The sequence below is a fragment of the Falco cherrug genome, chromosome 5, assembly GCF_023634085.1.
Source record: "Falco cherrug isolate bFalChe1 chromosome 5, bFalChe1.pri, whole genome shotgun sequence".
Classification (NCBI taxonomy): Eukaryota; Metazoa; Chordata; class Aves; order Falconiformes; family Falconidae; genus Falco; species Falco cherrug.
The window spans coordinates 35,793,833-35,807,093 of record NC_073701.1 but is presented as its reverse complement, the minus strand read 5'-3'; the positions used below and the strand labels follow the sequence as shown (position 1 = coordinate 35,807,093).

At 38.9% G+C, this 13,261-nt stretch overlaps 1 protein-coding gene across 5 annotated transcripts in view; it reads right to left on the bottom strand.

Moving 5' to 3' along the window:
* GRAP2 (GRB2 related adaptor protein 2) overlaps positions 1 to 13,261 on the bottom strand; it is a 119,159-nt gene that overhangs the window by 25,259 nt on the left and 80,639 nt on the right. The window contains exon 1 of one of the 5 annotated variants that reach the window (XM_055711854.1): positions 7,463 to 7,597. The exons of the other annotated variants lie outside the window; for them this stretch is intronic. Within the exon in view, the coding sequence (XP_055567829.1) occupies positions 7,463 to 7,467 (5 nt within the window). The 5' untranslated portion in view covers positions 7,468 to 7,597. Of the gene's footprint in view, positions 1 to 7,462; positions 7,598 to 13,261 lie in introns of those variants that run through there. 5 annotated transcript variants of the gene reach the window in all.

The following is a 13,261-nucleotide window of genomic DNA, read 5'->3' as shown; positions in this document are numbered from 1 at the left end:
TTTAGACTTGTTTTAATGGCTGCATTGCTGCCCAAGAGTCCAGATAGAAGCAACTTCCTTACAGCTTCTGTGTTGTCACCTACTCTGAGGACACATAGCCAAAGTGTGCCTGCTCTGTTATGTAGTGTTCTGCGCCAGAGGTTTTCAGCTTGGGCCCATGAACTACATTTTAAGGATCAGCAGATGAGACCAAAGAAGATCCAGCTCACAGTCAAGGAAGCCTCTGTTCACCACACAGCAATTTGTGCCTTTGCTGGGAAATCTGGGTGAATCTGCAAGCCCAAATGTTGAAGACCACAGGAAAAGATTAACAGAATATGCTCCTCATAACAGCACTTTTTTCCAAGCCTGTCCTACATTTAGCTCACCTAAGAGCTAAAAAGGACCAGTTACTCAGGGCAAGAAACCATGGATCCCACAGCCTGACCTCTGCTCTGGAGCCTTACTCCAACAGGACTACTTTCTGATCACACTCAGCACTGAAACAGATCTAAGAAACCTTTCTCCTCCTTACTGCTTTCTTGGGAGCCAATACCACCTCTTTCAGAGGCTCTTAAGAATTAACCAGTTGGTCTCCACCAACATGTATGAACTATACCAAGTTACATCTGCAGCAATTTTGGCACATCTGACATTATAATACATTGGGATAATTCTCTTTACAGTGTTCAAATCCAAAAAAACCAGCCAGGTGAAGACAGAGAAGCGCTGTTACCGACAGAAAAAGGAGCCTCTTCCCAGTGTTTATGATTTGTTTATTATCATTGCTTCTGAATACTAATAAGTAGCAAAATAAGTCCTAGAGGCTGTTGCAATGGTATCATGTGCGTCCCTGAAAGATAAACATGGCAAAAATACAGAGGTCCGACATCTAGGCCATTATGATGGTAGCTAATTTTGTCATCATACTACTAGAATTCGAAGTTCAGATAAGCTAAGCAGGGGCTGTGTGCCCATCAAGCCAAAATCAACATGGGCTACACGAGCTGCTGATTTTCTTCTTTGCTGCAAGCAAGTGGTAGAAGGAGAAAGGAAGGGAGAGAAAGAAAAAGAGACCTTTCTTCAGTGATTTGAATCTAGTGCTGGAGTGTTCAACAAAACATTCCTTTCCAGAATTTAAATTCTCCCTTTGATGAGCACCTAGTGACTCAGTGGGATTTGCTAAACTTCCATTTGAAGCTAGAGAAAAGTAATCTTACTCTTTATTTCTTCCCCCACCCTCTGCTACACCCTTCTAATCATGATAAATATATCTAAACATGCCTGATTAAGCCAGACAGATGATACGCCCCTAATCTGAACTGATCAGGGCTCTGGAGCTGCCAAAGTGAACCTGCTGTCTTTCTATCAGACAGAGCAATAAGGGGTCGGTAATGCAGCTCCATTAACTGCTTCCCACAGAATGAATTTTCCCTGACTGCTCCCAAAGAGCAGACACTTGAGGAATGCCGCCTGATGGGAAGTTGCTTTGAATGGTCTCTTTTGGCACAATTGTCAAGCAGCTCCTTCTCAAGCCCTACAGACAAACAACTGAAGTATAAAAAATGTAGCCACTTCCTTCTGTGCTACTTTTTCATATCTTATCTAGCTAACTGCCTCTCAATTTTTCTCATCTCCTTTTGGTAAGCTTCAGCACTGGCTGATACGTGTTATACTGCAAGCGTGTGGTTATCAGAATAACAATCCTTTTCCTACTGTGCATATGCATATGTATGCAAGGGATCTATCTACTTTTGTGTACTGGTGGAGATTGCATTTTGTGGATTCACAGAATTTAGGGCCACAACAGACTACTATATAAATATACCACATCGATATATTAACACACCTCGTGCGTTTAGTATATTTGCACTAATATTGAAGGTTCATTGGAGGATAAATGGATATAGATCTCAGAACAAGTGCAAGAATGTACACCTCTGAATTTGTTCTGGAATCTATGTGCATGCACATACATCTACTTCCATGCAGGTGTAGCTCTTTATGATCTTTATCCTCTCAGAAGATGTACTCTTAGTAAAAAGACTGCAGTTGAGATGGATCTGAGAGGTGTCAGACAATGTTCAGGCTCTGCGAAATCCAGTCTTGGGACTACTTACCCAAAAACTGGTCTTTGATATAATTACAAGTACCTTCAAACCCTCTCTGAATCACACCAGCTGTGATCAGCTCCAGGGTACAGTTCTGCTAGCAACAAGTCTAATGGAGAATTATACTTCTCAAATTTATCATACAAGAGACTGGGATGAGGAGTGATGTTATATTTCAGACATGTTTCATCAGGATTTTCCAAAAGTCATTTTCAAAGCAAAGGAGTCAAAACAGAATCAAGCATCTGTTACCTTGAGACTTGATAAAAACCAACCAACCAACCAACAAACCACAGACAATAAACCTTACAATTAGATCCAGATACTCCAAGGTGCTTTCCTTATATTTGGGTATCTAAATAAGGGAAAGAATACTTAAGATTCATTATCTCCAGCTTTAACTGTCAGAGAGTTCCAAAAAACAGACACTATCCAACACACTGTTCTGTAAATCTGAGCTCTTGTACTGTTACTAAGAGCTGAGCAATTCTGGCATTCATGCAGGTCTGCACAAGAAGATGCACAAACTAGATGTGCATGTGAATGGTAAATTCCCTTTGTCTATGCGTGATCACGCATTTCACAATGTGAAATGGAAATCTACAAAAAAAATCTGTAAATATTTGTGCTAAAGTAGGAGTAAGTTCACCTTATGTCTTTGGCTCATTTCCACAGCAGTTAAACTCCTCTTTTCATGTGTAAAAATGAAGGATGGAACAGAAAGCTATCATTTCTTTATTTCTGGGCATAGCACAACTTGGAGATTTCATTACATTAAGGCATTAACCCAATCTGGTAAAAATAGTTTTTAATCTTATATTGGACTCTACTATATAGCAATACATTTGAGTGGGTTATGCGAACAAAATGATATGCAAATCTGCTAGTATATACTGCTGGGTACATAATATTATGTTTCAAATCAGCTACTGCATGTTTCTTTGATCAGGCCAGCTGATAAAATTTTGTGTAAAATGGGAAGAAGTGCAAGATCAGTGATGAAACTGCTACTTTCCTTGGTGTTTTTTTCTGTTAGATTAATCCTGGCAGCATGGGTAATTGTGCAAAATCTGGAACTCTAGTACTAAAATTACATTGTGTGTCAACAGATACAGCTTTGTACAAAAGCAGAGCTACAGTTAGCTCAGCAAGGAAAGGTAGCATTTCTTTGTAATTTTAACCATAAATCTATTTTTGTACAAAATTGCATCTGACTGCACAAGTTGTGTTTTTTTACTGAAAAGTTTGCCTCACTTCTTTTCCCTTATATATTTTTCCTCTTCTCTTGTGCTTTTATTTAAAAGAGAGTTCAACATACATTTAGCTACGATAATCTAAGCACAAATGTAGTAAATCTGATAATTAGATTCCCAGAGCCCTCTTACCTTGCACATGTTACACATAATTTCAGCTCGCAGCCACCTTTGCTCTGAGAAGATCTGATATACTTTACATATAAAGCTTCACATTTAAGTAAGGGCAGAGAAATTGAAATGCTACCAGCAATATGTGCTATGTGGTATAATGAGCACTGCTGTGGTACGTTCGTTGTGTAATGTCACCGCTTGCACATTTACCTTCCCAGCCTCTGTGTTGTATTAACTATGTTTTTTCTGCTTAATGGATCTTCACGGTTCAACTTACATTTAAACACAGAACCCCTTTTACAAAGCCTAAGTGCTACAAAAGAGCCTTTCTATAAATTGAAGTCAGCCCATATACGTCTGCATTTGAGAATGCTTCTGAAAGGGTTTTGAAAGCAATCAATTAGAATAATTCATACATTTGAAGATGCAACTTCAACAGTCAATCCAATTTTTCTTCTCTTTATAAGGTAAATGTGAATGCCAGCTTGTTACTATTTCTGGGGTTTGTCTCTGCACAGCAATCACACCATTTTAAGTAGAAGTGTGGAACATATTTCATGTTTGTCTATGCATTTTTTAGTTCACTTGGATTACGATACCTTTGAAATTCAAGTACAGCAGCAGTTCCTGAATGATTTAACATGTAGACATTTTTACTCTGAAGTAGGAACAACTCATTCTTGTTTATCTTAATTCATAATCAAGTTATACCAAATTGGAATAGATTCTCATCACTTGGAATAAAAATACCCAGGTCATACCCTGATGCAGGAATATTTGTTACTGAACTAACATGCAGACCAAGACACAATTAGGCACATAAAGTTCCTTATAGGTAGATCAGTCCCGGCATCCTACGTTTCCCATTCCTACAGCGTGGGCACCTTCACGGCAATGAGGCTAACTGGAACCTCACTGTGCAACCCCCGTACACACTGCAGAAATAATCACGGTCCCACTCCTCCAGTGAGCAAGTGATCGATTGCTGCTCTGCAGCAGGGAACCACACAGCCTTCAGACTATTCAATAGATTACATGTGGCAAAAAGGGAACACTGCGCAAAGGGTGTGAATGAGTCATTCAACATTTCAGGTTGACTTAAGTTTTTCTGCTGCATTTATTTCTAATCTTGATGTGCTATCCACATTTGCATGTTAAGCAGGACGGGAAGAAAGATTTAAATTATTTGCTACAATACACACATGGAAAACAGCAGACTCTGCATGTGTATGGGAATGTGGGATTACATGCATGACTGGGTGAATGCAGCATCATGTGAAGTGCCTTTTCTACCCTCATACAGGAGCAGGTGTTCTGCATGCAAGCCTGAACACATCCCAGCAAAAGTATGTTTGAACATGTGCATCTTTAGGAATCTGATTATAAATGAAAGATGTTCACTTGCAGTATGCCTGAATGGAGGAACAGAAGTCCCAGCACATACTTCAGGTGATGTGTGTGGCGTTTTCTTTGGCAAGTACAAATCCGAGCAACTGTGAATGAGCTGGTCTGTGTACGCTTGGAGGGTAGGTATGTGTTGTGTGCATGTGGGTGACAAGGAGCACCCGTGAGCATGAGCAGGTGTCAGCTGAAGCTGGAATTTATATGTTAGTCAAACACAGCCAGCAGTGAACCACCTACTTAAAGATTTCTATGGAAAGAATACATGGCAACCTCTCAACTATACTCCTTCACTCCTGATTAGGCTTCCAGTTTAAAGTGCAAGTTTGCAGAAAGTCTGAACTCTTATAGCTCATCCTGGAGTCTGTTTGATCCATGCATATTTAGAAACTGTAAGCATTAAGCCGTTTTAAAGTACATGCTCACCTCTGAGGATTAGGAGCCCCACCAGTTCAAGCACTTGGGTTTGAAACTCTGCACAAAGACACTGACTTAGCTCTCGTTTAAGAAAAAAAAAATAGCTATCAGTACGGAGACAAAGATCCTGGTGTAATTCCTCACAGAAAATATTTTCCAAGGATGAAGAGGCAAACATAAGGTACTTCATGAGATACTCATGGCTATGTCACAAGGACTCAGTGCTTTAAACTGAAGATAGAGGATCCCACTGTGCATATGGAATCAGTGGGCCACACAGGAACTAATTCTTGAGATGAAATATCAGTTGCGTGGGGCAAGCAGAGCTCTGGTATCTTGCCTCAAGCTAAAAACAGTCAGGTTTGGTTTTGCACAGAGCTAACAATGTATCTGCATCCAGAGCAACAGACTTGCAGGGTGTCACATATGTAAAGGGCACTGCCATGATCCACATTACTGTTTTTGGGGTTTTTTTGGTAATATTCAGATTATTGTGTCCTTTAAATTATTAATATTATTTTACTGCATAAAGCACTGCAGATCCTCTTCCCTGCCTCTATTCTGCAAGTTACTGATACCATGCTCAATTAACTTTGGTGTATGAATATAGGATGGACATTGTCTCTCTCAGTTTCAGTAATTTTTCCTGAGTGCCACAGTTTGCATACAAACCACTGAATGGTGGTACTTAAATCTCCAAGTAAAAATGCTTTAATGGAAACAAAAGTGCACATTCATGATGTTTGTATTCTAGTCATATTAAGTATCATGTGCTTCATTATCTGAAAGCCTAAACATTGGGCCTGGTCTACACAGATTTTTAAATAAAGAAATGGGTGCAATTCTGGTTCAAAAAGTTTAGAGCAAATGTATTTGTACAGTTGTTTGGGTGGCAATTGCAGGCATATTATTTCAATTCCAATTTACCCCCTTGTTTTGGTGTTTGTATTGGCTTTGTACAGAACATAAAAAGGAATGAGATGGAAATCCAATTTTCCTTAGCGAATACACTCCAAAGCACACTTATGGAGGTACATAAAGGTCTAGCAGCCATTGGTACTGGTAACAAAATGAGGGGAGACTCCACACAAAAGGACTCTGAATAACCCATGAGGGTCTTGAGTAGCAGTGGGAACTCTGGGTGTGCTAAGGATGCCATAGCATAGGCAATCAGGGCAGAGGCACAACATGATCCACAACAGCTGCAAACCAGTTCACAGACCCCCTGAGAACTGTGGTCCTACCAATTCACTTAATCATGGGCTTAATTGTTTTACCTTGACTTTGTTCTCAGGCTGAGAAATGGGTGTGTGCATATTGGAAGAAGCCAGTTGCTGTATTCAACATTATGTTACAGTTTATGAGAAGAGGACAACATGCTATTTCTTACACAAGACAATCATGCACAGTTGTTCCTACAGTTATGCTCCAGAATACACTGTGCTGATGGCAGTGCTGTCATCTAAGAATCACCTTGTGAAAAAGAGTTGAAGGCAAAAAAATATTAAAAAGTCAGGAAATTAATATCATATTGACAACCTGTTGGATTGGTTATTGTATTTCTATTTTTCTATCTCTTTTCCTTACCCTTTCACAGTCTTCCCTATTCATAATGCAAACTACTTGAAGCAAGTGGTATTCTTCCATATGATGCAATTTAACAAAAACCAATGGGTCAGAGCTGTCTATAGAATCATATGATAATTAGATTAAAGGAGATCTGTGGAGATCATCTAGTTCAAGCCCCTGCTCACAGCAGCGTTAACTTTGAAATTATACAAGATGAAAATGTAAGCTGATTTTTCTACGGTGATTACTCTAATGGAACACCAGTCTCATTCAGGCAATGATATCTGCGTGTCTAGATCAAAGACATGGAAAATCATTTAGGTAGAAAATCTGCTTTAAATGATTTGAGATTTCTTTTCAATATCCATTTATAAGGTGATACTGACTTCAGTGCTAATGGTTATGTATTATCAAAACACACACAAAAACGAGGCTAGCATTACAATCATTATTTCCCAGCTTCTGTGTGCTTAACACTCTCATTATGTAACTTTAAAAAATTATTATTCATAGATAGAATTCAGAAAACAAGGTAAAAGAGGAAAGAAGGAAAAAATTCCAGAATGGAAAAAAAAATTACTTGGCTAGGCACTGTGGAGAACACTGTATGTCATGTACCTCATACAGCCTTCAAGAAGGTGCTCCTCTTCTACATACCTTAGAAAGTCCGCAGAAAAAAGTTTTGAGACCTGCAAAGGGTAGGAACTGTGCAGCTCTCACCCTTCAAGATACATTGTGAATGTGGTAAGGGCTCTGCAGTGAGAAACCTGCCAGTGGCAAGAATTACTTGTCACAAGACTTAAACAAGGCCTGTGCACTGCTACAATGAGATTTAACCCCTCAAAGTAGGGATTAGTGTGATTACTTCCATATTTCCAAATGGGGTGAATTTTATCCAAACTGAATACATCTAAAAATGTTATCAACACTGCAATTCTGCTTCCATATGAAAAAAAAAGTTCCTACAACGTTCACTGCATTTCCATTTTCTATTTTGTTCCCTATCAGTTTCTTCTACTCACATCTACTTTAATTGGTATCAGATTTAAGGAACTGCAATGTTCAGATTCATTACTATTGCATATCTTGCTATATTTGATTATGGTAGGCTGTCTCTTTTGTCTTGAATGTGAGCCTTGCTTTTTAGTTTAGCTTTACAAAAATAAATATATTTAATAAAGTGATCATCTTCATAAAAGAAGCTAATCCACAAAGCATTCACTGAATTTTGGGATACTGTTTTCTTGGTTGCTTTGTCTGAAAGTGGTTGGACTTTGCTCATCTCTGCAGCTGGTCAAGGGAAGAGGAAGATGTTCAGCCCTTCCAAAGCTCAAGTCAATTAGGCATCTGAGATTGCATAGCAGAAGTTGATGCATTCAAAATCACCCCCTTCAAAATATCACATCAGGATTGTTTAGACTGAACAGGACAACAGTGTTTCAAAAGAACATCCTGCTCAAAAGTTAAAAACCATTTCAAACAAAAATGTAAAACTAAGCATACTGAACAGAAACTGTTCAAAACAGCAGTAATTCATTAAGAAAATAACCACTCTTCACCCCAAGAGATTCCCAATGTGTTTCACAAATCTTGAATTAAATTCAGACTCACTTTGTATTTCTGGTACCATGATAGGCTTCATCGGGGGGGTGTGTGCAGCAGTGCTTGGCAGGGGCCACACACTACTGTAGCTTCTCCCTGGTGCGTTTTGAAGGATTACAGCTGATCCTTTGGCTTCTCTTGCTAAAACTACCCAGCACTTTAATTAAGAAGCTCTATTATGAGCTCTTCTTTTGCCACAGCCTCACTGAGAATAGCATTTCTCTGGACAGCTCTGGTACGGTTTAGCTGAGCAGGTAAACCTGCATGTTAAAATATGATGACTGTGTCCTTTGACCTTAGCTTTACCCTGGAGGATACCTCTGGTTTGGCTGCTTCTTTCCCTGACTCTGTGTCTATCCCTTCACCTAACAATGAAATCCATCCTCCAGTGCTTTTCAGCAGCGCACAGCAGGTTAAGAGCAGAAGCAACAACTGGCCAATTAAAATAAAAATGTCAGATGTGCAGAAGGCAAACTGAAATCTGCCTGGGTTATCAGGGCAAACTCCTTCAGACTTGTGCAATTAGCTGAAGGATAATTGATGACCACAGGCAATCAACCTACAGTTGTAGGTCTCACATGCAAGAAATGTGCTAGGGCATATCATTCAGTATTGACTCACAGGAAAGGGCTTGAATCTCATCACTAACATGATCTCCTGAAGTGCTGTGAATTTCTTTAGAAATCTCCCCAAAATTACCAGACGAAATCACAAAGAGTTTCAAAGACTCAAAGCAGTGGCTACAAGTGTGCTACCATTCCCAGTGACTCTGTATGTTACAGTACACAAAGAATGGTAAAAGCTCTTTAGGTGGCTGTGGAGAGGAAAGGAATCCTTCAGCTGAGAGCAGTACCACTGATGATTTGTTACAGCGACACAGTAATAATACAGGTGAAAACAGGTGTGGGGAGCTTTGAGGCCCTACAAAAGAGATAGAAATCAAGGCAGGTAAAGGAACTCTTATTCTGGAGTACTGATGGCTACCCAAAGAACTATCCTGAAACAACTGCTCTTGTACAACGATGCGGGGAGAGCTCCTCATTCAAAAAAAGCCCTTCATCTTCTCTCCATTCTACTTCCCACTCTTCATTTACCTTTCTCTTTAGAATGACAGCTTGCTGAGGCCTGGATTTTCTTCTGCCATGACTTTGCCTGTATCTCAAGAACTGATGTGTTTAGTTGTTTTTGTGTTTTTTTTTTTTCAATCAAGACAGCTACTCCATAGTGAATTCCCAATGGAATTACTACCTTGATGTAGCTGTTTGAAGTATGTATTGTATTGAACACAGCTAGCCACATTGTCATAAAATCACTGAGATTCCACACTGAGGAATATATCTGGGGTAATCCACTTGAATATTAAAGCACTGCTTCTTTTTGGCAATGAAGACATAACCTCTGTCAGTGCAGAGCATCCAGTGTCAACAGTGTCTGAAAGTCAGTTAAAGACTTTCTGTAAAAGAATTGATTAATACTAAAGCTCAGGATGCTTAAAGAGCTGACCCACAGATGCCCTGGAGATTTAAGAAAATATTTCTAAACACATTCTGCAGTTGCAGTTTTTAGTGAATGAGTAATTCCTACAGACATCATCCTGTGGTTGCTTCAACCCTGTTTCCCACAGTGACCTCAACAGTCAAGAGGAGCAAATCAGAACAGTGTTGAAAAAGAGTAAAAAAAATAAAATTAATTAGTGTATACTATGGAGGTGTTTGTCTATCTGTGTACTTACAGTTGATCTGAGTTTTGCATTTAAAATAAGGATATGGTGTTTTTTCTATGTATGAGAAGCACGGTGTACATTAAGAATTACAGCACTAATTGTAAGGGCACATAATGAATTTCTAGAGAAGTTACAAGTAAACCTATTAACTAATTCATTAAGTAAAATTATTCTGAAATATGGGTTCTTTAAGAAACTTGACACTTTGGGCTTAATGTTTTGTTTGTTTATATATCCTCCATAATGGATTGTTTAATCTAGATTTTTATTCTACTTGAAGATCACAAAAACCTTGCCTAGACAACATATGAAGATTTTTCCAAGATTTTTTTTTTACCTCTATGATGCTTCTTACGAAAAATTTTCTCTTAAAAAAACCCCCCTGGTGTTTAATTCATTCCTTCAGATAATGCTACAAATGGAGCTTTCAAGATACCTGAGCTGCCCACAGCTAGAATGGCCCTTTCAAAATGTTCATCACTTCACACCAGTATTCTTGGTAGACTGCAGCACCACCATCTTCCAACAGCGATGCTTGGCTTCACTTCTGCTGGGAACAGAGGGAAGCAGCTGCTGCTCTGAATGATGAAACTCTCGCTGTGAGCAGCGATATCAGACCTACTGAGAACTGCCTTGTGGTGGTGTGGGAAAGGAAGAATATTTTCTTGAACATCATTTAAAGCTAATCTGACAATACAAACATTCAGAAGCTTTGATTATTAAATGGGCTTATTACAGCAAAAAAAAGAGAGTATTAAATCATTTAGGCATGTATTACAGGTGTAATTACTTGGCGTAGAGGAGATAGCAATATATGCTATATCAAATCAGTAGGCAAAGAACGCAAGTGCTGTACATGGCCTCTCCTGAAGGTAATGACATGATTATGACAACATCTATATAATTTTCAGCAATGTAATATTGCATGTCTATTCATCCCCTTCTACTAAGAATGTTGAAGCACTTGACTTCAATGAATTAAGATTCACCAGTTGTTCAGGCAGGGAAAGTATTTTCAGACTAGATTCAGTTCTCTTTGACAGTAAATTGGGAAAATTTTTGTTTGCTTTGGTGAATTTAATCTCAGAGATCTATTACACTATTAGGATTACCAAGAAAGAAGAATCCTAGCACATCATGGTTCAGCAGTAGCCTTATTTCTGTCAGTGTAATGATAATACAGCTTGAAACTTGATAATACAGCTTGAAACGGTAAACTAACCACCCTGTTAGAAAGTGTTTGTTCCATCACTGTGTAGAGCTTTGCATACTTGGTTGATAGAGGATTCAGTCATTTTTCTCAGAATCATTATGGTTTGATATCTGGGTACCCTACTGGATATGACAGATGAATAGCCTGATCTGGTACAGCAAATGCTGTGTACAAACAGTCAGACAGAATGCCTCCAGTATCCTGTCTTTATCCACTATACACTTCTGCATGAAAAACAATTACCAGGGCACATTCATGCACAGAGACAATTTTAGAAGTTTGTTCCCATCCTAAAATAATCCCTTTTAGATTGCAGGGTTATGGAGTGTTTCTCCTGTGCCAGAACTCAGCTGTAGCTTGGAGTGGCTACAACCTGGAAACATGATGTTATTTATGTAGCTAGTTTATTAAAAATAAAAAAGGAATGGCAGATCTCTGAGGGTTAAAGTTTGTGCTTTAAGGGTTACTGGTGGTTTTGTCATGATGAGATAATAAAAAATTACTGGGGAACTAGAAAGGAAAGTCTAGAGAACGTAAGGCTTACAGTGACTCAGGGGAAAAAGTGGCATGTAATTGGTACTGTACCTGAAAAGTATCTCTGAAAAGATAAAGCCATATGTAAAAAAGGTTATAGATCTGGGGAGGGGGAGGAAGGATGGATCTCGGAGCTCCAAGAAAAGGAAAAAAGAGTATCATCATGTATTGGTGCATACTGTTCATTTAGGCATTTGAGTAATTTTCTTTCATCTCATAATATTTTGCAGTACTGACCTATGATCTTAGTGCCAGGATAATGTGTCCATTCTTAGCAAGCTTATTCTTCAAAGGTTAGTCTCCCCTGCTTAGATGTTATTTAAATGGCATTTTAGCACAGTTCTCTAATCAGCAGAACAATTTAAAAAAAATAAGGTTACAGGAAGAACTCATACCCTTTCCAAGATCACTTTTGTTCATTCTCATCTATTTGAAATCCTTCTAGAAATAGTGTTTACAGCAACTACACTTCAGAGATGGTGTTCTGGGCTCAAGCCAAAAGAGAAGAAAGATGCCCTTCCTTTCACCCACATCGCCCAGCTGACTAAGTCCAACATCCATGGGGCAGTAATAACCAAACATCAGGAGTATTTAAGTAAAGCACCAACCCACTAGAAAGGCTATATCACGGGAGTCAGTTTGTACCTTGAAGCATGAAGACTATAGTGCATACACTTACTAGCCTAGCTAATATCACTGCCAATTCTACTCACATTTGTTTCTTTCTCTGCCCCCCACACCCCTCTTTTATAAAAGTGCTTATTTGAAATTGTCACTATAAAATACAGAAACAAGGCAGCCTTGAAGATGATCAAGAATCCAGTTTCCAAGCCCAGCTCAGCTAAAGATTTGCTGTGCTTTTCTGACCAAGTCACTTCACCTCTACGTATTGTAGGACACATCTAAAAAGTACAGTATAGCCATACGTGGAGATATGTAAATGGAAAGGGATTACTGAATGCCATAAAGCTGCCTTCTCAGGAGGCCAGTTCATTTTTACAGATTATAAATTTTGTTAAGATAGTATGTACGGCTTTAGTGCCCCGGTCATCTCAGTGTCATTACATTCATGTCCATGGGCCTGATTATAAAATGAGAGCATTCATCCTCACCTGTCTTAAGGCCAAATGGTTAAAATGCCCATCAATAGTTATAAATGTGTGTAGACATTAAGATGAAAGGCTTATACAGGAAAGGCAGTCACTACCATATAACCCCTAATGGTAATATACTTCCTTTGCTGCTGCCCAAATGTACAAGGAATGGTGGAAAACTAAAATGAAAAGCCTAAGAAGTCTCCTTCAAGGGAGCTACAAAGTAAAGATTTTTGAAAGATATCAAGGGA